At 40.3% G+C, this 27,818-nt stretch overlaps 1 protein-coding gene across 5 annotated transcripts in view; it reads left to right on the top strand.

Moving 5' to 3' along the window:
• GRIK1 (glutamate ionotropic receptor kainate type subunit 1) overlaps window positions 1–27,818 on the top strand; it is a 171,890-nt gene that overhangs the window by 127,926 nt on the left and 16,146 nt on the right. For 3 of the 5 annotated variants that reach the window (XM_068911922.1, XM_068911898.1, XM_068911899.1), the window contains 7 exons: window positions 4,275–4,382; window positions 5,676–5,720; window positions 10,223–10,336; window positions 11,523–11,726; window positions 12,344–12,567; window positions 17,826–17,944; window positions 22,114–22,331. In XM_068911922.1, the coding sequence (XP_068768023.1) occupies window positions 4,275–4,382; window positions 5,676–5,720; window positions 10,223–10,336; window positions 11,523–11,726; window positions 12,344–12,567; window positions 17,826–17,944; window positions 22,114–22,331 (1,032 nt within the window). The remainder of the gene's footprint in view (window positions 1–4,274; window positions 4,383–5,675; window positions 5,721–10,222; window positions 10,337–11,522; window positions 11,727–12,343; window positions 12,568–17,825; window positions 17,945–22,113; window positions 22,332–27,818) is intronic. The other 2 variants (XM_068911903.1, XM_068911913.1) reach the window with 1 other exon arrangement.

Genomic DNA, 27,818 nt, shown 5'->3' with positions numbered 1-27,818 from the left:
GCTATTTACCTGAGAAAGGCTGATACTTTTGTGTGCAATAGTGCAATACAATATATACAAAATTGGCTATGGTATATCCCACTGAGGATATATATAATAAAGCTGAGTGTTTATTCAGCCAATGAATTATAAACACTATGCATTATGATTCCTTGATCTAGCTATAACTTGCTAATACAAACTTGAAAATAAAAATGAGGTTTAACAGAGGTTTAATTTGCAGAGATGCAAATTTATCTATTGCGTTACCTTAGTAAATCTGATTACAGCTGAAATCATTGATTAAGCTGCTGATTAGCTTTGACTGAAATTAAGGCTTATATAGTAATTGATTCAAGATGATGAAGGGGAAACTGATATAAAGACTATATGACAATCAAGTGAATAGATAGTAATGGTGTAGTCTGGTGTGTTTGCTCTTAGAAGTTGAATCAACTTCATTTTCCAGTCATTACACTTTTTCATCAGTATATTTGTATAGAAAACAGTCCTGACATTATTTTGTAAGTTACCTACAATCTTAACCTTTAAAAGCAGTAAAAAAATAAGAAAAATTCACAGTTTTAGTTATGCCGCTTTGGATATTTTTGCCATATCAGATACCTGATGACCTTCAGAGATGACTGAAGAACTATTTGTCACCTGTTCTATTTACTGTCTTTTCAATGTTTAGTGAGAAGGGGTCTGAATAGCTGCTAGTCCTGCATGGTTTAATTCTCACTATCAGTTAAAACCAATACATTTGCTTAATTCCCCGTTTTGTTTAAGGAACATGAGGAAGTTGTCAAATATGTAAAGCTTAGAAATAAAAATACTAATTATCTGATAAAACACAGTATTGAAGACTGTGGCATCTTATTTTAAAACGCAGCTAAACACTGCATTGTCCTACTGCTGCAAACCAAACTGGTGAAAGAATAGAGTTTCATCATGGATGTGCTGTCAGATGCAGCCTGCAACCTTGTGTAAATGAAATCCAAGACAAGCAAAAGCCGTTACAGACAGTTATGCTGAAAGCTACTGCAAGTCACATTTTTAATTAATCTGCAGGCTATACTCAAAATTATACAAACAAAATAGAAAATACAGGCACTTCATAAGAGTTTCAAATTGTGCCCTAAGTTCCTCTAATATTAAAGCAAGGACAGAGTGCAAAAAAGCAATTTCTTTTGATGAATTACATGATTAGGTTCCCATTCAATTTTTATTATATCCTGTAACATTTAACATGGAGTGTCACGAGAGACTTTAAAATTCCTATAAATCTTGCATACAAAAGCATGAACTCTCATTGCTGTGTTAAACAGTCATGTGGTTTCGCACTGTTCAGGATGTTCTGCTTCATTTCGGTTAATTGTGTTTGAGAACTGGGCAACTGCTGCCTATTCTGTTTGCCTGAATACGAGGCCTAACGGGCACTCGCACCTCTGATTTACCTGACAGGCATCTAGAAGTGCTACACAGACATGGTTTCTGACCAATGATACATGTCACTTTCTTTGCATGCAGCAAGTAATTGTGCTTTAGGACCCGAATCATATTAAAAGCTTGGGAGTCTCATCATAGACTTCAAAAAAGCTAGCGTTTGACTGTAAGGTCTTTGCTCGTTCCTTCTATTATTTTCCAAGAAAATTCTCATTTGTGGTCAGGAAAGAAATGTCAGCTGTCTGCTTGAACATGCTACATGCATGCACCACAGGTGTCTTGAGGTCAGAAATAAAACTATGATCACTGGACTTAAACGAAATGTTTATTTTTATTCAGAATAGCAATGCTATTCAAAGCCTGTACCTTAGAAATTGGCTCCGAAGAACACCTCCAACTTTTAAGATGAACTCGTCTGAGAAACACTCCATGAGGCCTGTTCACAATTTAAATCGAATGTGCATCATTATGTGACAGCCTAAGTGAGTCGTAAGTTTGACAAAGGCTGTAAGCATTTCTCTACTACCTTGAAATTTAAGCATACAGCTATGCAGCTTGTAACATCATTTGCTTCTATTTTTTCAGTACAGGGGATAGAAGCAACAACGCATATTTTCAAAAGTGAGCTAGCATTTCAGCATATACATCTTTTTGACAGGGACTGAGATTTAGGCTCCTGACACCGTTTCCAAAATTAATGTATTAGTTCCTTTATTCGAGATCATATCACGTTAGCAGAGAAGCTGAGCATGTGATATGTAATCAATAAATGCGAGCATTTCACAGAAGCAAATTGCCCTCTGAGGTGGAATTGAACTCTAAAGATGATGTTTCATATTTAAGAATAAGACGTAGGGGTCACGTCACAGCAATCAAAAGATAAACTGGAAAAGAGGTCTAATACAGCAAAATGTATTCATACATGTCCCCTCCTACTTTCTTAATTATATCAGTATACAAGAACATAAGGGCTTCATTATTTACAGTTGAGATTTTAGTATGTTCCTATATGATTTAGGTAGAAAGTCTCACAGAAAGTTGATTGCGTTTACACTTTTGCATTCATATGCTACTTAAATGTGCTTAGAAATCCTGCTTTATTGCTACAAAATTCCAGATACACCAGATCTGCCTGAGACACATGGTGAAAACAGCTCAGCATCTGAAGTTAAATCGTACAGATTTAGAGCTAGAATTTAGATTTAACAGGAAGGTGAGATGTCACTGTATAAATCTGTTGATCTTAAATGCAGCTTTCCTTAAGTCACTTGTCTACAACAAATTAAATGGCGCAAATAATAATGCGTAGTAGAAAAGCTTATAATTTAAGAATTATACAGCTGACACACATGAAGAAACTATGCCATCATTTATCGTCAGCCTTTCTTGCACCTTTCAAGAATTTAATCAAACGTGAGAGTTCCCAGAAATAGATTATGACAATCATCTGCAGTTTGAAATCCATCAAATCATTTCCTTTATAGATAAGTTTCAGCTTTGGGGACAAGATGGGGGCTATATGAGAGATAGATGGGTCTCGTTTCGAAGAAACCGAGTTCACTGGGAAGGACGACAAGATACAGAAAACTTAAACTGCAGAAGTTGTTAATCCTGGATGTTGATCCTGCCACACCAAGGAAGTATCCCACAGCACAGGGCACCATCACAGCTATGCAGACTGATGTACAAAGTACACCAGTTTAACTTATTCCTGATGCCAATGTTTACAACAAGGAAAACTGTTTTCCTTTAATTATGGTAGAACAGTAAAATGCTGCCTGGACCAAAACTGATGCTATGCAACTTCTGTGCTGCACTTCAAACACGTATGTAAGATTTGTGTGTACCTTCCACCACAAAGATTTTATTAGCTCTCTGTGGTTGGGTGAATTTTTGCTGAAAGTCTGCTTTTACAGCCATCGTCATCGTGCCACCAACATCTGGGAGCACAGGCAGTGGCAGTGCTCCTGTTAGAGATGATACGCACCATTTGCTTACTTGAGCGCTTGTGTTTTCTTTGCTGGTGATACAAACTGAGGAGGGATTAGTGAAACAGTCCAGCTTAGATTTGCAGTGAAGCCCAAGGATATTAAGATCCCAATGCTGCTGGGAAAGATTTAAACATAATCTGTCCAAGAAACCAAGTAAGAATGACAAATGCTGTTCCTGTGTGTATCTCTTCTAGGAAAAATGTGGATTTCTGGAGCCTGAGTAGCAGAGGCAGTAGCTATCACATGAGACTAGGAAATGCATAACTGAAGTACTTGGGGAAGCTTTGCTGGTCTGTTATGGTTAACTCACTTAGTTCATGAAAGGAGTCCCATTCATCACCAACTTGCATTAATTACCTATTCATTACGGAAAACCTAAAGGGTCCTAGGCTGGTGTAAAACAGCAGTTTAACACAGTGAGGCTGGTGGATTTAGGCTGTGCTACTCTGAGCCTCAGACCCAAAACTTGGACAAAACAGGTTGGTTCTTTAAATTACTGCTGAATAGTTGTGTGGTGCAAAACTGCCCTGTTGCTTGGCACATGCAAAAAGTATTTTATTCTGTCTTTCTCTGTCTTCAGTATATGTGTTTAGATAGTATAACACATATATAAATGAACATATATATACTATCACAAACTTGTACCTGACTTTAAAATATAAAACATATTGAAGAGAAGCTATATAATAAAGGATTTAATAAGGTATTTTTTATCTAAATAATAAAGCATACTTTTAAAAAGGTATTTAGAAGAAGAGTAATTCCGTGCGCTGGTTAATTTAAATTGTAATATTTGTTATGTTTTTAGAATAGTTCCTACTAATCATTACAGGGAAGTGTGTTTTTCTGTTTACACAGGCACGGTGGGATGGCCTAACAGGGCGCATTACCTTCAACAAAACTGATGGCTTACGGAAGGATTTTGATTTGGACATTATTAGTCTCAAGGAGGAAGGAACAGAAAAGGTAACCAGCTTGTAGGAATGTTGTCCTGCTGTGAGTGGTTAGGAGTTCATGCTTATTTAAAATTAGATCTTTTGAAAAACAATGACAAAAAGCTAATTTGGCAGTGGAGTAGCAAAGTCCAGTCTCCTCAACGTGAATTTCCTGTGGTTAAAAGAGAGCTACTAAGAATTTTTTATTATTATTTTACAATGCATATCTTACATTTTGGGATATTGGACAGGAATGTGGGACAGGCAATAATTACCTGAACAGTAATAATTATTTTAAGTGCAAACACATTATCTTCTGCTCTTGCTTGCACTGTAGCTTAGTGTAGTAAGTTTATATATATACATATATGTATATACAAAAAACCTAGACTTATGTTACATATGCTGCTTGTAATGGATGTGACCTGAGGGATAGAGGAAAGCAGGTGCTTAGATAATAGCCTCAAAAAGATTGGAGATGCTAAAAAATCTTAGTGTTTTGGAGATTAGATTAGCTCATTTTCACTCAAATCCCAAACTGCTTATAATAAGTTGCACTGAAATGGTGAGCCTATAGGAGACTAAATTAAATTAATTGCAGTATCTGCACTTGAGAACAGATAGTTCTGTATGATACAATTTCAGAAACTCATACCACATATTCTGGAAAGCATGTCTCAGGAAAAGAAAAAAAGTCTGTATGAAAAGATCATATTTTCCTTATTTTACCATTTATAAAACATCCTGAAGATGCAGAGCTGACTGGTTTTCAGGGCTCCTTTTCAGAGCTCTAAGAGACCGCACAGCTCTTGAGGAAGCAGAGCTCAGGTTCTCCAAGGGGTCAAGCGCGGAGCGTCTCTTAGCTCGCAGGGATAACCAGGGGGATGCCAAACCCAAAGACACTTCTAGCTATGCTTTGCGACGGCATGTTGTCATTGGAAATATAACAAGGCCAGCCAGGCCTGGGCGCTGCGAACCGCAGGCAGGCTAGCGGAGAGGATGGGAGGCAAGTGATGGGCACTTGCCCTCCGCTCCGTGAGACCCTCTGCTGGGCTCTCTGCCGGCATGGTGGGGCCTCAACCGCCTGGGGAGGTGGGACATGGAAACTGCGGATGTCTGAAAACCCCAAGTGTTGGTGACATCCCTCACGAGTGTCAGCTGAAGACAACTTTGTTCCTTGCTGTGTTTGCACTGGCTTGACTCTGAATGATAATTGCTGATGGGTTAATTGAGACTTTAAACATAATTGCTCCCATACAGCTCTCCAGACTGGTTCGCTTTTCATTTTTAATGAAGCACTCTGTTTATTTTTCTCTGTACCAAGGCTGCTGGCGAGGTTTCTAATCATTTATATAAAGTGTGGAAGAAGGTTTGTACACAGACAGGTGATGCAAAAAACCTTTGGGTTGGGTCTCCAGACTCATCCTTTGGGTTTTGATAGTGGTTCTCAAATTGCAGTTTAGAGACAACATTCCACCTGACAGTGTGCAACTTTTGTGGTATATTATGTTTCATCCCTACTTGAAACTTGTAAGTCCAAACAGCAAAAAGACCTTGCAAGATTCAGTGTTCTCACCAAAATCTTTTTGTTATTATTATTTTATTTCTTAGCAGTTATACCTTTCCCCTCTTTGAGTAGAGACTCTTAGTTGTAGCAAAAGCAGAGCAAAAGCTCTGCTATCCTTCCTGATTCACCTAAGATTTACCAGCAGTGGTAAATTTACACCATTTCAAACATGTATTAGCATTAGCAGTCAGGACTGTTTGAAGCATGCAGGGATTTTTCCTCTCCCACAAGATGCATTCTGTGCAGGCAGTGTTCAGGCATTGTTGACTCACAATTTTGACTAATGTATTATTAGCTCCTCACAGAAAATAATGCAGATGATTAAGGGGATGCTCAGTCATTCACTGACATATGGAAACTAACCTTATTTATAAATGATCACAATTTCCTCAGGAATCTCAGTCCTCTTGTATCATGAAGTGGCTCTACCTGCTGGATAAGGCACCAAACTGGGAGTCAGAGACCCAATTAAGACCCTCATAACAACATCTGTTGATCCCCACTGGAAATACAACCCACGGTTTTCCGTAATATACCAATTTCTCTTCTGTATGGGGAAGATAACAACTGCATTTATCAGTTTTAAAGTGTTTTGTATTCATAGATTTAAAAATTCTTATAATACTTAGAATTATATTTGTCTATATATTTTGCACAGATCTTGTTATCTCACACACATACATACACTTTTAAAAGGTTTTGTTTTTGTGTTGTTTTGGGAGGAATTTTAATGCTACACAATAGACTAGCTTAAAGCATCCTATAAGACTGTTTTCCTTTTCTTATAAAGCACATACTTAATAACCTTGTTTTAATCTTCAGTGAATCAGGCTAAGCCACAAAGGATTCCATTTTCCTCATTACTGGTGTATAGATCATCCTACCTGACACGCAGGACTTTATTGAACCAATCTGGCTTTTGACTCTAGGCATTTCATGTTATGCTGAATTGATTTAAACCAAATTACAATTGGTTCACAACACAGGCGTGCTGAGAAGGGCATGTGATACCTCTCAAACTTGTCACTAAACTGCAATAAACCCCCCGGAATCACCATAGTGATGTACTACCTTGGCCTCATTCTCCCAACGCCCTTCTGACCTTTTCCATTGTCCTAACCAAGGCTGCCCTGTGGTGTCATTCCTTTCTTCAGATGTAGAGTGCTCTCCTGGTGTATTTTGTATGCACTGTGACTGTGTCGTTCCATGCTCTTCATGGTTGTTCTCCTCTTCCCCACTGCCAACAGCTAAAAGCGTATCAAGTCACTAACAATAAGCAGAACAGCTTTTGATTTACTCAGCCACCCTGGTACAAATTCAAGGACGCTAGTTATTTACTAGTCCCAGCACGGACTAATGTAATATCCAGTCTTTTATTCTGTGAATATATTCCAGATCAGTTTCCCAACCTGATCTAGTCTTGGAAACAAAGGGAATGACTGATAAATCCTTGAGAGAAAAAAAAAAAAAAGAAGAATTGGCACTACTATCCCCATTACACATACCTTGTTTGGAAAATATGTTAGTGAAAGGCAAAAGCAATGACACCCAGGGACACAGACCCAAAGATCATTTGAAAGAATACAGTTATTACCCCAAATCCATACTCAGCAGGCACAAGATAATCAAAATCAAGGGCCTCTCTACCTCAGTTAACAGCCAAAAAAACCAGTCCTGTCTGGATCTGAAATGACTGAGCATCTGACAGCTGATAGAGACCTTCAGTGCACAGGACAACTCAGTGGGTTTTGTCTCAGGTTTGCTTGGCAGCTTTGCTGATCATCACAGCAGGAAGGATCTGAGAGTTGATCTCTCCTGGATAGAGCTGAAACCTGCTGGAAGAGCAGCACGGAGCAGCAGGCTGCTCTGTGGATGGACGGTGTCAGCCCCCCGAGCCATCTCTCTGGTGCCTTTCACAAACGCTCAGTACAAACCCAACTGTCTGAGCCAGTCCCCTTGGCTGTATTTTTTTTTTTTTAAATGCCTGCCCTCAGCCACATGCTATGTGAATCTAATGGGGAGCTCTCCTAGCGTGAGGAGTTATTAGGTGCTCTTTTATAATGCCTGTGGTTTACATGTGCTTTGCTTTCCAAACTGCTTTAGTGCATGAATATGAAAGATATTTTGGGGTGTGGCTCATTACGAAAGTCTTGATCAGATTTGAACAAGCAGTTTCATCTAGAAGGGTTTTATACTTCTTTCTCTGTTAATTTTACAACCCAAATTGTAAGCTGTTGATTAATTTGTTCAAGGTTAAAAAGAAAACCTTTCCAGGCAGTTTGGGCAAACATTGTGATTGGCCTTGCAAAACTTTGTGGTTTCTTAGTAACAAATGAGAAGGCAGAAGTAGTCAGGCTTTATTTCCTTTTGTTCGATATTTAACTTGGCAAGACCTTTTTTCTAGCCCTTATAAGCCCTAGAGTGCCAATACAATGAGCCTGCTCTCCCTGTGGAGCTGCGCTTTCACTTGGCTGTGGGCATGTTGGGCTTCATAAATCAGGTTTTCCTAATTTCAGTGAAACATGCTGAATACCCCCCAAGCAGCCCTCACACGTGTCCTTTCTATATGGCTGCTCAACAGAGGGTAATTAAGAAAAGCTCCCACTTGAAGTTGCCATTCTCCAATGTCACTTAAGGCCCAGTCCTGTGAGATGCTCCATACCTGTACTCGCAGTAAAGTCAGCTCTCACTGAAGTCTCATTTCCAAGCAAATGAAAGATGATGGCATTTAATCTCATGCATGAAACCAGGCCTGTAGAACAGCAGCCCTCAGCGTGAGCCTGATCCTTGCTAGGGAGCACCTCCCTTTACCTTCAGCAAAACAAGGGCTCTGCGAGTTACCGGCTCGCTTCTTATGCCTTCATTTAGCATTGGTGTCCCCCACCAGGACAAGCTGAGCTCTCCCCCTGCTGAGCAGGGAGCCCGCTGTGGGCAGACTTCATGTCACAAGCAGCCATGCCTCTTTGAAAGGTCGCTGCCCCCATTTCTCCCTCCCTCCCCTGGGCAGCACTTCTCATTGCTCTTCCACTCAAGGTGACCAGCCTCCCAAATCAGCAAGGTGAGGGGATCGTCTGAGCACTTCCGAGCTTGCTTCAGGCAAAATCAGTGGGATTGCCCTAACCTGCTGACAGAGTGGATGTGAGCTTCACCAGACTGATTTTGCCTAAAGCTGTTTAGGGAAGGATCAGTGACCTTTTCTGTTGGCAGCTGTGTAAGTGGTTCCTTCTCATGCAAAGGCAGTGAGGCTGCTGAGGACAACAGTGCCATCAGCTGGTGCGACTAGATCTGGAGGATGCCTTATCTATGGTGTGTAATCACATTGCTGCACCTAAGAAGTGACCACACAACAGCTCACCTGGCAAAAACTAGTGCTTGAACAGGTGCTAATGCCCATTTCATTACCACAGAGCCATGTTAAGACCTCCTTTTGAGACAATACGAACACTAATCTTCAAAAGACTTTGGAAGCAGAATGTCAACATGCTTTAAGACTGAATTTATGTTAAGTCAATATTTACCTGAATAAATCATATTTATAATTTCTGTCATCATAAGGTGTAGATCTGAATCCATGGAAATCATAAATAGCTTTCCTTTGAAGCTTTGATTGTGCATTAAATACTGGAGTTCTTTACTATCTCTGTCTGTGAATTAGAAAGGAATCAAAAATCCCATTTGCCTTTGGCCGCTTATGTTTACTGAGCAAATACCGATCAGTAGGTGAAATGGTATCACCTTGCTAGTTCTGTCATATGTTGTAGTTAAGAAATGACAAAATAATCTTTGCTAAACCTGCTGCAGGCACAGCAGAAGCAAAAGGCCAGTGCATCCATCAATCTGCTTCAACATATTTATCCAAGCTTTTATTCTGTTGTATTGGAAGAGAGAGGTCTTGCCATATGTTTCAACTCCACCATTTATAAAAATAAAAAATTTCATAAAAATAGACATTTGACATTTTTAGCAAGAAACAAAGTCAATATGTTCCACTTCTTAAAAAATTGGCTAATATACCACAGTATTGACATGCCTTGTACTCTTATAGCTAATTCATTTCAACTTGCTTTTGAAGAGTAGTATATTCCCTGTGTTTTCTAAATGTTACAATCAACCATTTGATGTTGCTGCCTTATTCAGAACTACAGCTCTTTCACTTCTCTAGCATTTCGTATTGCTAGTGTCTCTTTCTGTGGTGAGCAGAGCTAATGTACACTTTCTAGGCTGTGAGCATTTAAAGAAATGTTTCATTTCACTCATTCGCTTGCTGAGACTTGGCAGCTATTCACCTGTTTTATTCTGTGTAGATTGGGGTTTGGAACTCATACAGTGGCCTTAACATGACGGACAACAATAAGGACAGATCAACCAATATCACCGATTCTTTGGCAAACCGGACACTTATTGTCACAACCATTTTGGTAAGTCTTACTGCAACATGCTGACTTCACGAGCCATGCTGTAGATTGCAAATACTGTGTCGGTTCCTTGCAGCTTTCTTTGTCACCTCCACGCTGCGCGCCATTGCTGGTTTTCACCATACTAATGAATGTTTTGTTAAACTACGCTGCTTCCTAAAAGATTTTTTGTTATAGACTCAGAATTAATATACCTAGTCATCCATCCATAAGAGGCAATCAAAATACCTAGCTGCCAATTAAAGACTTTCAGGAAACTGTATCTCCAAAATACGGATTATTTCTGTATTTTAAAGAGGAACTCTACATATTCTTCTGCCTGGAAGAATTAACACTTACAAATACACAGCGTGGTAGTTAGTGTGTATACATCCTTTCTTTTTTACTGAAAGTGAAGGGGTGTGGAAGAAAGTAGCAAACAGTAGATAAACAGACTGGGGTAGGTCCTTAAGATGATGAATGGAAAATATGGAACTGGGTATCCACCAGTTGCTATGCCTCAGACTTTCTCCGTGGCCAGTAATGTCTTTTTTTTTTCAACTATTCTGTTTATCTGATTCCTCAGGAGAAGGAAAAGAGCTCAAAGGCCCCTTTTACCCTCCTTTTCTATTGCCAGAGGTCTTCTGATACACCCAGCTGCAGATACCTGCTTGCCCAGAACTTCGTCTATCCAAAGTCCTATAAAAAGAAAAGCAATAAAGTACTTTGCACACAAAACCAATCTACCTATGCTGTTCTGAATTCTCTCATGTGAATAGCTGCTCAGCCCACATCTGTATTACACTTCAGAAGATTTTTCAACAAAGACTTATTTCCTGCAGAATTTCAGGTTTTAAGTTCACCTTATCATTGTGTTTTCTCCTTCAATATCCTTTCCTGTCCCTTAGGATGGGACAATATAGCATACAGATTCTTGGATCTGATTGGGAGCTGCTAAGCACTACTTTAATTAAAACTCATGGGAGCTATGAATGGTTTGTTCCAGTGAAAATTAGGGCCTTTATGCTTATCACTAATTGATTCAATCAGTTTGTTAACACACCTGAAAGAGCTTTTAACAGACATAGTAAATTACTTGTATGCATCTAATTGCAATCCATTAATAAACTATTCATGTAGCATTCAGAAACTGATATAATCTGAAGCAAACCTCATTTCTATTGCTACATCTGCTATGTTTTTTCTATAGGAAGATCCCTATGTTATGTACAAGAAGTCTGACAAGCCTTTGTATGGAAACGACAGATTCGAGGGTTATTGCCTGGATTTACTGAAGGAGCTGTCAAATATTTTAGGCTTCATCTATGAGGTCAAACTAGTTTCTGATGGTAAATATGGAGCCCAGAATGACAAAGGAGAGTGGAATGGGATGGTCAAAGAACTCATAGATCATGTAAGATTGAATCATTCTCTCTTTATTCTGCTTTCACCTGCGGTGTTTTATATGAAGCCATCGCAAATGAAATGTTCATAGTAGTTTACATTTCTTTAGAGCCACCGATTTCTTTTTAGTGGCACTTGTCAGAGTACAAGATCATGTCAGTACACCTGAACTGACAGCTGCTGGGTATTGGGGGGAAACTCCTGCCATAGCGGGGAAGTGGATGCTAAGGTAGCATCGATCCTGCCCACCCCTAGGCTACGGAGTCCGATGGCGAAGGCTGGACCTCCCAGCCCCGCAGCAAACTCTGATTCGTGAGTGTAGTCCCTCTTCCAGCGCTCTGCCGATCCCTGCGCACAACCTGCCCTGTTTCACCGCACTGAGCCCTGCGCCCCCAGCCATGTCCTTCATGCTCACAGCACAGTCATGAGTGCCCCTCTGCTGGAAGTAGAGGACACAGAATTGCACGTAACCATTAATACGTTAGCAATGGTAAATTTTGTCACGCATTTCAGATTTATCATCAAGTTTGGTTTAGTTTTTAATACTCGAGGGGAAAAAAAGGAAGAAATAGTAATGTGTTTGCAGAATGTGAAAAAGCATGAGTATTCTCCCATTTGTATTTGCAGAAAGCTGATCTGGCTGTTGCTCCTCTCACTATTACCTACGTAAGAGAGAAAGTAATTGATTTTTCCAAACCCTTCATGACGCTGGGAATCAGTATCTTGTACCGGAAGCCCAATGGCACAAACCCTGGTGTTTTCTCTTTTTTAAACCCTCTTTCTCCTGATATTTGGATGTATGTTCTCCTAGCCTGCCTTGGAGTGAGTTGTGTCCTCTTTGTTATTGCAAGGTAAGTCAAAGATGTAGTTTTAGATGCATCCATATTAACTACCTCTCAATCTTATAGGTGCTGCATGGGGTCTGTGAAGCAGATACTGTATAATAATATCCTAAGGGTTAATCCAGTCCTAAAGAATTCCATTCAGGAAGGACTCTTGGTATTTTCATATGAACATCATTTTTATATATCGCACTGTGATGGGATTTTACTTTCCTTAAGGGCTGAATGGAGAAAAATATCTGATAAAATGCGTCAGCCTTTCTTTGTCAGCACACAATACTTCTTCAGCTGACTACATATTGAAAAGCAGCTGATGCTGCTTGCATGTAAGCACTTCTCTTTTCCACTAACAGTGCGTACAGCTAAAAGGTAAGTAAGACAATGTGAACATATTTTTGCTGAAGAATGGAAATTAGCACAGCTCATTTCCCTCTGAAAACACAAGATACCATGCCTGGGAAGCTGAAGGGGCAATCTGCAAGGTGATGCATACCCAAAGTGCTCTCCCAGTACTATCCCGAGGTGCTCCCTCCCTGTCAGTGGCAGGTTCCAAGCTAAATCTCTCTTCAAAAAATAGCATGAAATAAGCACGTATTCACTGTTTTTCCAAATGAGGCCAAAGCTCATAGTGTACTCAAAGGCTGGCAGGCCACAAAGTTTCTGGAGCGATGGACCACTGTCACACCTCCAGGTGGCCTGCAGAGGACTCTACATTCTTTTCATTGAACTTTACCTTAAAACCTCCAGGCGGCTGGTATGATCGCCCAGACCAGCTACAAGCCACTTACCACAGCCTCAGGGACCATGGACCACAGTTTGGGAATCAGTTGCTCTAGGGCTTTGGAGAAGAGCAAATCAAGCAAGGAATAAAGTGAAGTTACAAACCTGAAAGAGGAAAATGGTTATATGAGGCATACTTTGTTATATACTCTTTAATAAACCAGGACTCTGCAAGCAAGGCATAGTTACTTTCTTCAAGTAGTGCCTTCAGAATTTCATTTCCAACTCTATTTATTAAATCTCATCCTATTTTTCATTTTTCCCTTTTCATAATTTAAAGTGTATTTTTTAATGTTTCACAGAAATTCATGTTTTGTTTCATTTTATTGAGGATCCCTAATTAAGCCTTTCCTCAATTCTATTATATATTGTTCTGCATATGCAACAGTGATCTATTCCACATTAGTACTGCACGTGGGGAAATAGGCTAACAAAGCATTTATATGATAAAAGATAAGACTTGAAGTGACGTATCACTGGAATTCTACACGTTCACATCACAGTAGAGGTAACAGGGACGTGATACAGCTGTTATTGCTGATGAAGACATTCAACTTTAGCGAGTCAGCAATTCCAAAATATAAATACCCCTCATGCTAAGGTCATAAAAGAGCAGTAATCTGAATCATTAATTCTAACAGTGTAATACATTCTGCCTGACTTCCACCTGTGTCTGAGCCAAGTCAAATGGAGCTCTTGCTGTTCTTCCTCCAATGCACTGTTTTCTTTTAGTCAAGAGACGCAGCCCTGCAAAACCTACGTTCACATGGGCTGTTCTGCTGAGACGGCTTGACCTTGGATATACATTTCTCAACGGTCCATTGAACAAGCCTTGGTCCAGGTGGACAACCTGTGTGAATGCTTTGTTTGTTTGCTTGTGTCTGTACTAGTACTGAAGGCAAACTGCTGTGATGCACAGAAATCTGTGGGATTTGCTTTTTCCATTAAATTGCTGAGGATGCAAGGAAGGAAGAAGGGATTAGAGGAGGAGAGGTTACGGGGTAACTTATTAGTGTTGGCCCTAGGTAAGAGAGAGAGTTCATCCATCCCTGGCAGCTATGGGACAATTAGTCATGACTTCCTACAAGCTCTTGCAGTAGCTCACTGCACCATAAATAATAACTCATACTGTACTCAAATCATGATCTCATTCATGACTAATATTAAATCTGCTCAACTGTGACAGATTGACTTTTCTGCAGTTGTGTGCCAAGACTAAAAACATCCCATAGCCCTCTCCCCCTCTGAACAAGAAGTAGGGAAAACAAAGTCCAAGTTATCCTCAGCCCTCCTAGTCTTAAAAAAGAAAAAAAAAAGCATGAAGTCTGGAAAAATAAATAAGCATCAGGGTCCTCTGTCTGCTTGCAGAGCTGCCTACGCTGAGACATGTGGCCAAGAACAAACAAAAGAGAAACACACAATGCTCACAAATCATCAGCTGTGCAACCTGTTTGCTTTCCTCTCTTGGCTGTTAAATACTGCTCCAAATCACAGCGTAGCCTTTTGGTAAATCCATTGCGTTGGCCTATGTAACTATGTTGTGTTTTGTTTCCTAAATCTTTCTAAAAAAATGTACTTTCGTGAGTAGCGTAACTAATGAAGCCTGATTTCCCTGCAGATTTGTGTCTTGTGGCCGATTGTGATCACCAACTGAAGTCTGTTCTTTTGTTTGTTTTTTTCCCTGCAGCTGAAGGATTTATAGGAGATCTTTCCCATGCGGATTATCTGATATGTAACAAGCTGTGAGCTCATCCTACAGCTTCTCTCTTAGTGGGGTCTATTACTACAATTTTTCACAAAACTTGCAGTAGCATAATAGCCCTTGAGGCCTATACCTGTTTGTCAAATTTGACTGAAATTAGCTGAAAGGCTTAAATGTTTAATTAGACGTATATATACTTTAATACATAAAGCTTGTATATCATTCTCTTAAGCCACCAATTTTAGCAAAAGAGAAGAACAACACGCTAGTTCAGCAAAACAGTTAATATACTTTCCGATATGTTTAAATTTTCCTGACATAGATGCTTTTTTTGAACTGATGCCTAAAACCAGTGGCTAATTAGATAGCAACTACTTAGGCTGAAGGAGTACACAAAGCTGTGTTCGCATGTCATTTTAATTTACTCCAGACTTTATAAATGTTAATGTACTCCATGAAGTTAAGACGTTCTTAATGCCACATCTAGGCCTGTTCACACTTCCAGATCTGTCCTGATTTCTGTAGGATTTGCCAAATGTTTTGGCAAATATTGGCTAGATTGGTTTTAAGAATCTTTTTGTTAGCTGGAGGTGAAACTCAGGAAGTGTCTACATTTTAACACTGCCTAGTAAATTAAACAGTTAACGGCATTTTGACATCAGTTCACAGAAGACAAATACTTGGGAATAATTTGCATGGACAGGGATAATTTTCCTGTTATTTCTTCAGATTTTTCAGCAGCCCTTATTTCTCTCTAAGCCTTAACGTAGCCCTGCCATTGTTACATTAATTTTTAAGCTCAAACTGTGCAGTTTTTTCACTGCTTAGAGTTACAGACTGACTAAGCTCTTTTCCCAAGTACGCTGGCAGTGAACGAACAAGCTGTTTGCTGCCAAAGATTTCCTTTTATTGCTACTGTCATATCAACTGTGCTTTTGGTATCGATGCTGGTAGAGCTAGGTAGCAGAGGCAACCAGTAATGGTATAGGGTGGATAACACCACACAGAGTCTATTTAATGAGGTGCTTAGGTGACCTTGAGCATCATGTCTACACCTGAACCCTCAGCACAGCTAACACTGAAGCTTCTAGTAGGGACAAATCCTGGGAAAAATGGCCAGGAAGATAGATGGCCTGGGCAGTGAAACAGAGCAGAATTGTAACCCCAGCCTCTTCTCAGAGCTCAGCACAGCAGTAGAGGCACAAGAAGAAAACCTGCTTTTATTTTAAGGTGAAAAAGAAACGTATGCCCTAGGACCTCATTAAAATATATTTACAGTGGTATAAAAATCTTCCCAGTCTGGCAGAGTTTTGCTGCCTGAATTTCATTGCCATTTTCTAGCAACTACTGTTCTGTTGTTTCAGTGATGGACACGTTGTGTCTATCCTACTGAATGCGGTTGTTGTCTAAAATGATGTAAGATCATTTAGTTCTTGGGCTTCCCAGGCAGATCACGCACAGTTATCACTTTGTACATCGTATTTCTATCCCATATTAACACTCTAATGCTCTGTAGGTGAATGCTCAGCACAAGACGTCTTCACATTTATGGCTGCTGGAAGTTCAGCCAGCATGCATGTCTTCATTTTGTGTCTCTTGTGTGTCCCCAAGTGCGCACAAACCTAGTTAGCAACAATTTCATTACTCCAGAACAGTTGCTTTCATTTTTCTAGCCCAGTTTGAAAGAGTTTCTGAAATACAAAACTCGATGATTGTTTTTCTCTAACTGATGAATGCAGAACTGTTGTATCTTGAATCTGAAAATTGTTTCTTTTGTTGCAATTTTTTAACCAGTATTGTACTAGTAACGATAATATTGTTCAACTAATGGCATCCTAAGCTACATACTGTTTCAATTAGTGGGTTCATTACTAGCAGAGTTCATTACTCCAGCTTAGCAAGGCACTCTGCATGCAACCATGCATAAATTCAATGTTTAATTATATTGTTGGAACAGTAATTAAAATGTATTAGCATGACATTATCAGTTAAAGCTGTATTCATAAACTTCATGAGAAAGTAAGTAACATGCCATGCAGCAGTGGGAAGCGACAACAGGCAAGGTACCTTAGGCGGGAACAGTCTTTAAAGTAACTCCGCCAAGTCTTTTGCAGACCAGAAGGGGTATATTTTGCATTTGCAGCAGGGCACACAGGGAATAGAACAGAATTCTTCCATTAAAGGCGATTGTCTACCCGCTATGCTGACAGCATGGCCCTACAGCTTTCAGGCCCTGCAATCACACCAGTGCACCTTCAAACTCTCAGCTACCTTTTTTTTTTTTTTTACTACTGCTGTAGCCTCACCCAGGGGGAATATGTTCGATACTGAGAGTCTCAGTTACAGGCAGCTTGAAAATCGCAGCCTTTTGAGTGGTTTTACTCTGTCATTACGTTCTGAATGCCTTGTTGAGGAGCAGGTTGCAGTTGTCCCCCTACCTGGGCGCATGTGCACTTGTTCGTGGTGCGGGCAGTGAAACTGGAGGGGATTTGGGGCTTTCTAGTAATCTTGCCATTGAGGATTATAATTGAAGTGCAATAGGACTAAGGAAGTAGGCCGCGTGCTAGGATCAAGACTATGAAAACCGCTCCTGACTTTGCAGTCCTGCTCCACAGCTTGCATGAGGCAGCTGCTAGACGTCCCGCGGACAGCCTTTCAGCTGAGGTTTTCTTTTTTGCATTATTTCCTTCATTAATCTCCTCATTTTGTGCGTTGTTCAGCAGGTTTGCTGGCGCTGTGTGTACTCTATTCGATGTTTACAGATTGTTTCTGTTAACTGCCACAGGTTTACACCATATGAATGGTATAACCCCCACCCGTGCAACCCAGACTCAGATGTGGTGGAAAACAATTTTACTTTACTAAATAGTTTCTGGTTTGGAGTTGGAGCTCTCATGCAGCAAGGTACACCGGTTACACTTCGTTTTTGCACACGTCCCACAGTCTGCTTAAGGGCTTCTGTGCTGGTAAACTCCACCTCTGTAACTACCACATATACTGTAAAACCTGATCTCAGAAATTAAGAACTACAGGAAAGGAAGAAAACTACATATCGCTGGAAATGGGAGAAGGCAGTGGAGGGAAACCTGTTAAAATCCAGAGTAAGGCTACAGCAGGGAGAAGGAGGGGAAACATATGAGAGAAAGGAAAATAAACAAGAGAGTTTCTGAAGTTGAAATATAAAATAGTAGCATGAGGACTATGAAGTTATTTTTGCTGAAGTTGAGTTTACTGGCATGAGAGGTTTGGCAGCAGGAAAATGTCTTCGCAATTGGGCCTTATGCCAGTGGAAATAATAACAGCTTTAGCTACTCTAGAAAAATTATTTTAACAGCCAAACAAAAGGCTGCTCTTTCTTCAGAAGTATTATTAGTTTGTTGGCACTTGCCGAACACTTTGTTTAAAAGCAAAACCAAAACTTTTTTTTTATGGCTTTTCTGCAGATATGAGTCCCACCCTCTTGTAAATGCATCCAGCCTTAGAAGCATTAACTAAACACAGTCACAAGTCCCCGCTGCTGATGTTTTTGGAAACTGCTGACATTAGACTCACTTGACAAGGAAGGGCAGTGAAGCTGACTCAGTGTGGGAAGTCAAGCAGATATGTGTACTGAACACACATGGTTATGGCATGTATGTTCTAAGGTTCCCATTAAATCGCTATTCACCAAAACCAGGGTCCACTGAGAGGGTGAAAATATTTTCTGACAAACATTTCAAGTTGAATCAAAGCTGAACAAAAAACCCACCCGACAACAACAACAAAAAAGGCAATCCAGAGGAAGGTCCAGCAGTACCTCGATATTCAATTCCCAGACATTTAAGTAAGGAATATAAAATCATCTCTACGTTCTTCCAGGTACAGTTTATTCTTCCACTTTTTAACAGACATGAGTAGCAGTAAAAGAAATGTTAGAAGGAGTTTTCCTAGATACAGTAGAGAATAAAGTTAATATTGTAACCAGGATAACACATGCACTTGCTTTTATTGGTGCACCAAGGTATTCACAGGATATAGCGCCTCCTTGTAGAAATGACTTTGAAGGAGGTGGGGGGAGGAAGAGGTGTTCTGTTCTGTTTTTCGGGGTCTGGGATTTACTTCTTCTTCCAATTTATCAGTGAAAAACAGGCTGAGGTTTTACAGTATCAGGCAGGTGTGTGTATATTACTGTGACTGCCTTGTGTGTGAAAGTCCCCCAAGATTTTGTGTTTTAACCTACTGCCTTTTTTGGAGTTTACCATCATCCACAGCAAACTGTGGGATGCAGTGTCTGCTCGTTACCACTACCTTGGGTACATGACAGTCAGCCCCAACCAGACTCTGCTTGTCTTTCAAGAAGCTTAAAAAAAAAAAAAGAAAGAAAGAAAAAACATTTGTAAGGCAACACAAATGTTTCCATGTACAAACTTGTGGTGCGTGTGATTGTAAGTGCATCATCATGAACGTGGAGTTTGAACATGAGCTGAATGGTTGTGAAACTCTGCATCTATTGTTATGCTCTTTCTTCTTGACAGCAGCTGCTTGTTATGCTTGATTGGAAGCCACTTGTTTATTAAATTTTAAAATGTGATGATCAGACTTTCTCTTTTCTACAGAGCGTGAGCAAAGTCTGGATCAGGATTGGCTGTCATGTCTGCCATAAAAAGGCACTAGAGAGACTTCAGCAAGTATTGTCTCTGACCCTGAATTTTGCTAGTAACATTTTTATTTAGATGTTATTTCCCCTTTTCTTTCCTTGAAAGTCTCAGATGTGTTATGCATACTTTGAAAGCATCCAAATAGGGCTCATATTTCATCAAATGCAGGCAGAGAAACTGTTATTTCCAGAAAGGCAAGGTATCTATCAGATCCTCCAGTTCAGCCAACTGATAAAGAAGTACCCAGTTAGGAAAAGACTTAGGGTGAAGTCAGTGGAAAAGCAGCATGTACTAATACTTTTTGCTGGAATCAGGGCCTTCAAAATGGTGGACATCATTGACATAATCATGGCACTGATCAAAAGCAATGCTGGGCCCACTTGGCTCAATGGGGGGCAGAGTGTGCTTGGCGCACAGCTCCCAGAAGCAAAGCCATAGCTTAATGCATAATTAATAGACTACAGTGTCTTGAGCTTACCTGAACTGAAGGTGTTCTGCCTCTTTTTCACAACAACTTTTTGCTAAAGGAAAAAGGTTTGGAGGTTTGGAACCTCACCCCACAAATTCAGTAAGGGGGCTTCTCCAGCTACTCTAAGGTACGGCTGTCAGCCTGCACTGGCAGATTTCATGCTGGCTTATTAAGATTTCTGCCACGTAGCTGGCTATTATGCGTTAGTTGGCTGCATACATCAGAGTTAGGCATTGCATCAATGTCCAAGCACAGAATTTATATTCCTATAGCTATCTAGGCTTACAGAAAATAGTAATTTCAGGAAGACTTGAATCAGCAGTCTTAGAAGCCAGCTTTTGTAGGTCAATGTCAGCTTAAAAATAAATATACACACACTTTTCCTGAAAACAACAATAAAAACAACGAAAAGGTGTCATTGTTTTAAAAATAAACTAATCTGAAAAGCAAGAAAAGCACAACAGACCATAAGCATAAATCCAGACAGAGCTCGAGCTCTTGAAATGGGTAGATTCAGAGGCTAAAAATTTAGGTAAAAGTCTTTTTGCTGTTAGACCGCTGGCCTAATTTGAAGTCAGCACAGCAGTATGGCTGCACACGGCTGCACAGGCAGAGCATCTGCTCTCACAGTTTGGAAACTCTGTTAGCCTACTCCAAGCCTTGGGCTATGCTTAGCTCTGACCTTTAAGAGACATGTCTATATATTTATAAAAAGCTAAAGTAAATCTGTTTTCTTGTTGTTGGAAAGTTCTTACCCTTTCATTCTTTGCCCCAGAAGTCATATTTAGAGTTTTTGCAAAGTCTTAAAACATTATCTGTAACATTTTTAAACTTCTTACATGTTTAAATTTCTTACAGAAATCATTAAATAGCTGAGCAGAGATAATATGTCAGCATATTTTTCCAGTAACAAAAATATATTTATTAAATAAAAAGATTTGCATGCTAAGATCTCCATTTACAAGCACTTAAGTACTTTTTAAAGTCCATCTTTCATCAGCAAAATAATTATGCAAATGCTTAACTTTGAAGTAAAAAGCTTTCAAGTGCATGTCTAAGTGCTTTGCTAAACCAGGTCCTTAAATCCCACATAATGAAATAAGTTCACAGTTCATTTGGGGTGGCCCCTAGATAAGTCGGTATAAAACTTGCATCAGAGTATTTAGAAATAAAGGCTTAAATTCAATTCTTCTGAGCTATTTACAAGCCATTTTTTAATGTGCTTAATACCTGAGCTTGGGTCATGCTATTTGTGGGGGTGTTATGACTATGGCAGATCACCTTGAGGTTTGTCAGGCAGATCTGCCTTTCAGCAGTAATTAGTGTGTTAAATGTACTGTTCAAAATGTACTGTTCAAAACATAACATAGCCCTGTAGAGATCCAAAGGATGCCTCCTTTTACTTTCTGAATTTTAAAAATGTGAACCATGTGTTTGTAATAAGACGTGTTCTGGGCTTTGACCTCAGGCTCACACTATCCTATTAAATTCACTGGAACCATATTGATTGCCCTGCTTCTGCTTAGGTGTGTGGATAAAACACAGAGGGCAGGTTTCTCTTGTAAGGCATTTCTTCTAGGCTGCTTGCAGGTGGAATAGTATTCTGCTAAAGATCTGTTGTTAAAAAACCGATTATAGTACCTGTAAAAAGGAATTAAGGAAAAGATAATGGCTAGTATAGCTTGCTAGGGATGTAAGAGGTTAATGTCCCAAACAGGATAAGCTCAGAGATGTAAATGGGTTGAGAACCAAGGATAATTCCATTTGTCATGTATCATGGCATACATCCCCTTCATAGTGTGTTACCATTAAAAACATTTGCTGTGCATCTGTGAGATTATTGTTTAAATCATTTTCTTATACTATGGCTCATAAAAGCATTCTGTGCCTAAAAACAGTCTATGGCATTAGAAACAGGCATCTTTCAGCATCATTTTAATATAATCTTTTTGATGATATTGTAACAGGATCAGAGCTGATGCCCAAAGCTCTTTCCACAAGAATAGTTGGAGGAATATGGTGGTTTTTCACCTTAATCATAATCTCATCCTATACTGCCAACTTGGCTGCCTTCCTGACCGTAGAGAGGATGGAATCCCCCATCGACTCAGCGGACGATTTGGCAAAGCAAACCAAGATAGAGTATGGGGCTGTTAGAGATGGATCAACAATGACCTTCTTCAAGGTAAGACAGTGCCAGCCAGTTTTGCGCTCTTGGGCTCGTGGCCTTCTAGTGATCAGTCACGAGACAGAATAACAACAGTTGAAAGGATGAGTGTAGTAGGTAAATAAATCATTTGCCCAAATCTGTAGAGGGTCCTTAGGGAGAGTTAGCGTAAAAGATGGGAGATTTTCCCCCAAGATGGATTGGAAAAATAATCTGGTGCTGCGCTGCTGAAGCCCGTGGAAGCTGCGTTCCCTTAATGTGAAGGGCGTCAGAAGCAGCTGCAGTCTGGACTTTGAGAGCGCACCACCTACACAAGGGGATTTAAGTGCTCCAAATCAGTGCAGACCTGTGTTAATTCAGGCTCTAGTGCAAAGATCCCCTCAGAGTGAGAATTAGCCTGTTATTGCCTTTGCTGAAAGGGGAAAAACCCATGTTTTTGACAGGCGAATCTGACAGGCGAGGCATGGATCTGGGGACGTTCTTCTCCAGGTTGTTTCTCAGAGCAGGATCTTAGCTTCTGACAAGCAATTGGCTAAGATCACCTCTGAAGGTCATGTTTACACTGGAAAAATACTGCAGGCAGTCAAAATGCAGTTTTGTTTGTCCTTTTTTAAAAATGTTATATGATCAAAATTGTAAACGTTGAAGTATTAATATACAGGCCACACACACATAAACGAATCTGTAAGCAAAAGAGCATTTTCTGTGGCTAATTGCTTTTTAAATAACTGCATTCTTTTTTACACTATTAGTATTACTTACACACAGAATGCGTTACTCTCATAAAACATCAATGCAAAAGCCAACAAGCTACAAATATAGGATATATGCACAAAAATCCTGTGACAATTAGAATTAATTAGCAGCTTCATTGGTAGTCTCAGCAGGGAAGTTAAGCACTGAATGGACTGGTATCGTGCTTTTCGCTGTAGCGTCTAACTATTGTGCTTATAGACAGCCAGATAACGCAATGCCTTTGAAGAGGATGAAGCACCCTGGTGAAGCAATATGTGGGGCGAAACAGCACTCCTGCATGTGTGTGCAGGAGACAGCAATTTCACTGCTCAATGCTGACAGTTGGACACCTCAAACAGGTTCTTAAGAAAACATGTGGGAGCCCCAGGAGCTGCTGCTCCTGCCTGAGCCCCCCTGCCTTATGCTAGCCACTGGCCCTTGTGTTTTCACAGGAAGCAATGTGCTTCCACACACACAAAAGATCTTGGCTTGAGTATTTGGGTCATCTCTCGCAATTAGTAATGTTTGTCAAGGACTTTTCAGTAATTTAATAAAGCTGATAGTGGGCTATCCCTGATGGAGCTGTCAAGGGTGAGCTTCCCATGTAATGGCTCTCCCGTGGCTGAAGAGAAATGTTTCTGTGCTGAAAGAATAGCACAAACTACAGGGTTTTTCAGAGCCTCATTAGAGTCAGTTTGTGAGATGATGAGACGACATTTCCATTACGCTATGCTAGAAACCTCTCTTAAGATATTCCTAGAAACGGTATGAAGCAAGTACAGTATTTTAATAAGGAATACCTAATGGAGTAGGAAGTGGTCTGTGCTGCCTTCTGACAGACCTTCGGAAATTCCCTTGGTCTAATATTTCTTCGTTGCCAAAGATCGTCACCATGATTAGTATGCTGAAGGCCAATTCTATAATAAAAAGTAATCTTCAAAATCTGTTGTTTCCATGATTTGCCAGAGGAAATAACTTCATAATTTCAGCATGAGGAGGTCAGAACAAATTTCTAAAGCTGTTTCCAGCTTTGCACTGATTTTTTTGCACCATTAATACTTAGAAGGTAAAATTTGTAAGCTTAAAAGAATGTGAGCCTGAGCCTCTCAATAATAATAATAATAATAATAATTCAGATAAATTGTTAAATACTTGTATACTATATACACTAGCTTACTTGTGCCTGAAATACCTGTGTACACAAACCTAACAGAAAAGACCCTAGTTTTTGTACAGGATGGAGACAGATTAGCTGGCAGAGTGAAGGTGACATAGTGAAAGAAGCATGAAAAATACAATTTTTCACACTTGTAAACCAGTGAGACACACACAGTGCTATATAAAAAGTGTTATTATTTATATTACAAAAGCTCTTCAAGGTCCTCAAGATTGGAATTTCTTTATGCTGGTTATCATACCCCCCAAAACTTCAAAGAAATCACAGAGTAGATCTCTGAACAATAAATACAATAGAAGAATAGAAAATGGAGACTATGTATTCTCTGAGGTCATAAATTTGCCTCCTTTGTATCCAGAAAGCACTATATGTACTTCCTAAGCTAAGTAATCGCATGCGCACGTACACACACACACGCACAGAGCACAGACCACTAAAAGAACTGGAGGGTGTAAAACCAAACACTTAGCATTAGGAAATGGCAGGAGTAAGGGTTTCTGCGTAACCCTGATCCAGTTCCCTTGCTGCACGTGAGTTATAATACAGTTTAGTCCAAAACAGGCTCGCTATAACAGCTCTAGAGAAGAGGCCTGAAATAAGTTCGATACTTTGCGGGGAGACGCGAAGCGCTGACTTTGCACAGCCAGTCGACTTTGCATGGCCAGTTTCCGTAAGGCTATCCCAAACCAAAACAGACTCCAGGAGCATCCCCCCTACCGAGGCATCGCCCCTCATGGTCCTGCCCCTGGGATTAACGGGCTGGAGAAGCCAAGCTGGGGGAAAGGTGCTTTTCCTACTGCCACCACTGGCTGCTGTGGCGGGGGAGTACGAGCATAGTCCTGCTTCCTGGGAGGGCTGATGTGATGGGGAATGAGAAAGGAAAAGGAGGAATCAGTGAGGCCAGGTGTAACAGCAGTGAAAATGTCCTGCGGGCGTTTAGTGCGGGCTTGGGCTGCACAGAAGAAAGGTCATTTTTTAAAGTGCTTCCCATGTTTCAAGATTTGATTTATCTGAGAGCTGCTCCTAGTATTTAAAACAAGAAATGCCAAGAGAAACAACAGACTCTTTCAGACCAATGCTTTTTTAAAGCAGAACCACTATATTCTGGGAGTTCCTCACTACGGAGGAGAGAACAATGACAGAGTGCCTGTCAGGTAGTACGTGAGTTGCAGAGACCAAATAGCTCTAATTTTCAGGTCTATGAGACACACATGGCAAAAGGATTTATGAAGACATCAAGTGCAGAAAGATCCGAGCAAGAAGCAAACTCTGCAGAGCTTCGGGCTGGCTCTTTGTTCTTAAAATAGCAAAAGGAAGCCCCTGAAAGATAATATTACAGAGGTACCTATTGGATGGCATGCATGTTAAGAACCATATGAAAAAGCAAGACATTTACACCACTTTTCTCCAAATGCTACTTGCATTTATTCAGGTTCACATCACTCTTTTTATTTCATCTCATTTATAATGCATATACTAACTGCTATATTTTTTCACTAATTTTAAATGTCTTAGCGCTAGTAACCATATTGTGCATTGTGTCCCCAGGAAAAAAAAAACTATTTTTGAAAAGGTAATATTTTCCGGAAAGGTTCTACAGTGACTATGCCTTCTAGCCAGATAGCAGTGGGAATAAACACAAAAGCAACTGAAAGTATTTGTGAAAGAAAATGGAGTCATGACTTTGAGGGAAGCTCAGAGTCGGCCTCCTCCCTATGTACAAATCCCAGTGTTGCTGACCTGGCAGATATGGCTATAGCAGATGAAAACACCCTGAAAACAGGACGTGGGCAGTGAAGGAGCCCTCCAATGAGGTGATGGGCTTCCAGGCAGGCAAGCCAGCAGGACGTCAGGCAGCATTTGCCATGTATGTGCAAATTTGGGAAGAATCTAACTAAAGGCAAGAGCCTTCACATCCACAGATTCTGACACATACATATTTTTCCAGATTGCTGGCCAGCTCTGTTTCCAGTGTGCTTATAAATCTGCCATTGCTTTCTCGCCCCTCTGTGATAATTGATCTTAATCTCATATTGCAATTCTTGCCAGATCCTGCCTTCTGATGTGCAGACACATTTCCACTGAAATCAATGAGAATCAAAAGGTCAGAATTTAGCGTAACATCTATCCTGAAAAAATGGGAGTTGGCAAGTCAAGAAGCCGAGACCTTTCTTTCAAACTTATCTGAATAAGGAACACAATATCACATTCAATCTACTGCATAAACGTATCATCTATGAAAAAAAAAAATCCAGGCTGAGCAGTAAAAATGACTCCTACTAGTAAAAAAAGGCTTAACCAGCCTAAGAATTTAGTGGTATCCTGTGGCTTAACAAACTTTGGTGAAATTTAGAAGAAATTCACAGATATCAAATTCACAGGTAAAGCATATTAACATTCAGCGCTCAAAGAACCAGAAAATCAGTTTCTCAGAGGAATCCCACAGAGACCAGTGTTTAATAAACACATATGGTCTCCACACAGTGAGCCTAAAATTGGCTATGATGCCTATAAACCAAAGATAGGCCTGTGGAGGAAGTGAGATTATACTCTCCCAGACCTGGGGCAACATAAGTAGGTGGAGGGCCAGGGACTCATAGTTACACCAGAAAGTCAGTTTGTTTATGCTTGGCTCATGCCAGGCTGCAGCCAGAGTAGGTCAGTAACAGTGGTCTATGCAGCCTTGATGAAATCGTTCCTATTAACAATTTCCAATGCTTCAACTGTCTGTAGGTCTAACTTGATATTTAATTTAGAAGTAATACTGTGTGTTTAATGTCATTTGACAGCATACAAGGAAGAAAGAGGTTTAATTATATAGGCACTGTGCGAATGCTTGGCGTGTGTGTAGTCTGCAGATACTTCAGAAAGCCCCTGAAGAGGTTCAATTTTTCTTTTCATATCCCCCGACAAAGGCAGAGGTGTGAGTGAGGCAGCACCCGCAGCTGCCTTTCCCTGCAAGGAGCCTGGCACCCTCGGGGGCACCTACAGCACAGGGAAGGAAAGGGGCAGGAAGGGAAGTTCAAAGCTCTGTGGAGCTGGCTGGGGTTTCTTCCCCTGTGCAGCTAGCTGGCCGTTAGCACAGGCCACATGCACGCACCTGCTGAAGTCAGTTCCAAAATCCCCCTTAACTTCAGTGGAAGAAGGATTAGGTCCTTAAACCCAATTGCAGCAGAAAGCTGAAAGCAGAAGTTTACTAAGAAGCCACTTTGGCTTTCTTTCTCAAGCTTTATCCTTGAAGTACATGACTTCTAGGCAAATGATATCAATACAAAAGAGCCAGTACTTTGTTCATCATCAGGCTTTTGGAGTAGCACATTTGCCCTGAAAGATAGAAACATTGCTTCTGAGTGCAACAGCATTCAGCTGCACTAATTTAGCTGGGCTATGTGTAGTCATTTGCTGTAATCCATGTAACAGCATTAGTCCAAAAAACTTCAAAGCACTTCACAGTCATGCCAGTAATGAAGTTCCTGGCACCACAGAGAATGCAGGAAAAGACAGTCCTCAGCATAAAGCACAGTAAGAGAGAAATGCTGTGGGAAGGAAAACCCTTCTACTGATTCCCTTCCATTCAAGAGATGCTGTTGGCA

The sequence above is a fragment of the Struthio camelus genome, chromosome 1 (assembly GCF_040807025.1).
Source record: "Struthio camelus isolate bStrCam1 chromosome 1, bStrCam1.hap1, whole genome shotgun sequence".
Classification (NCBI taxonomy): domain Eukaryota; kingdom Metazoa; phylum Chordata; class Aves; order Struthioniformes; family Struthionidae; genus Struthio; species Struthio camelus.
Note: the sequence above shows the minus strand (reverse complement) of the source record. Positions and strands in the feature narration are given on the sequence as shown.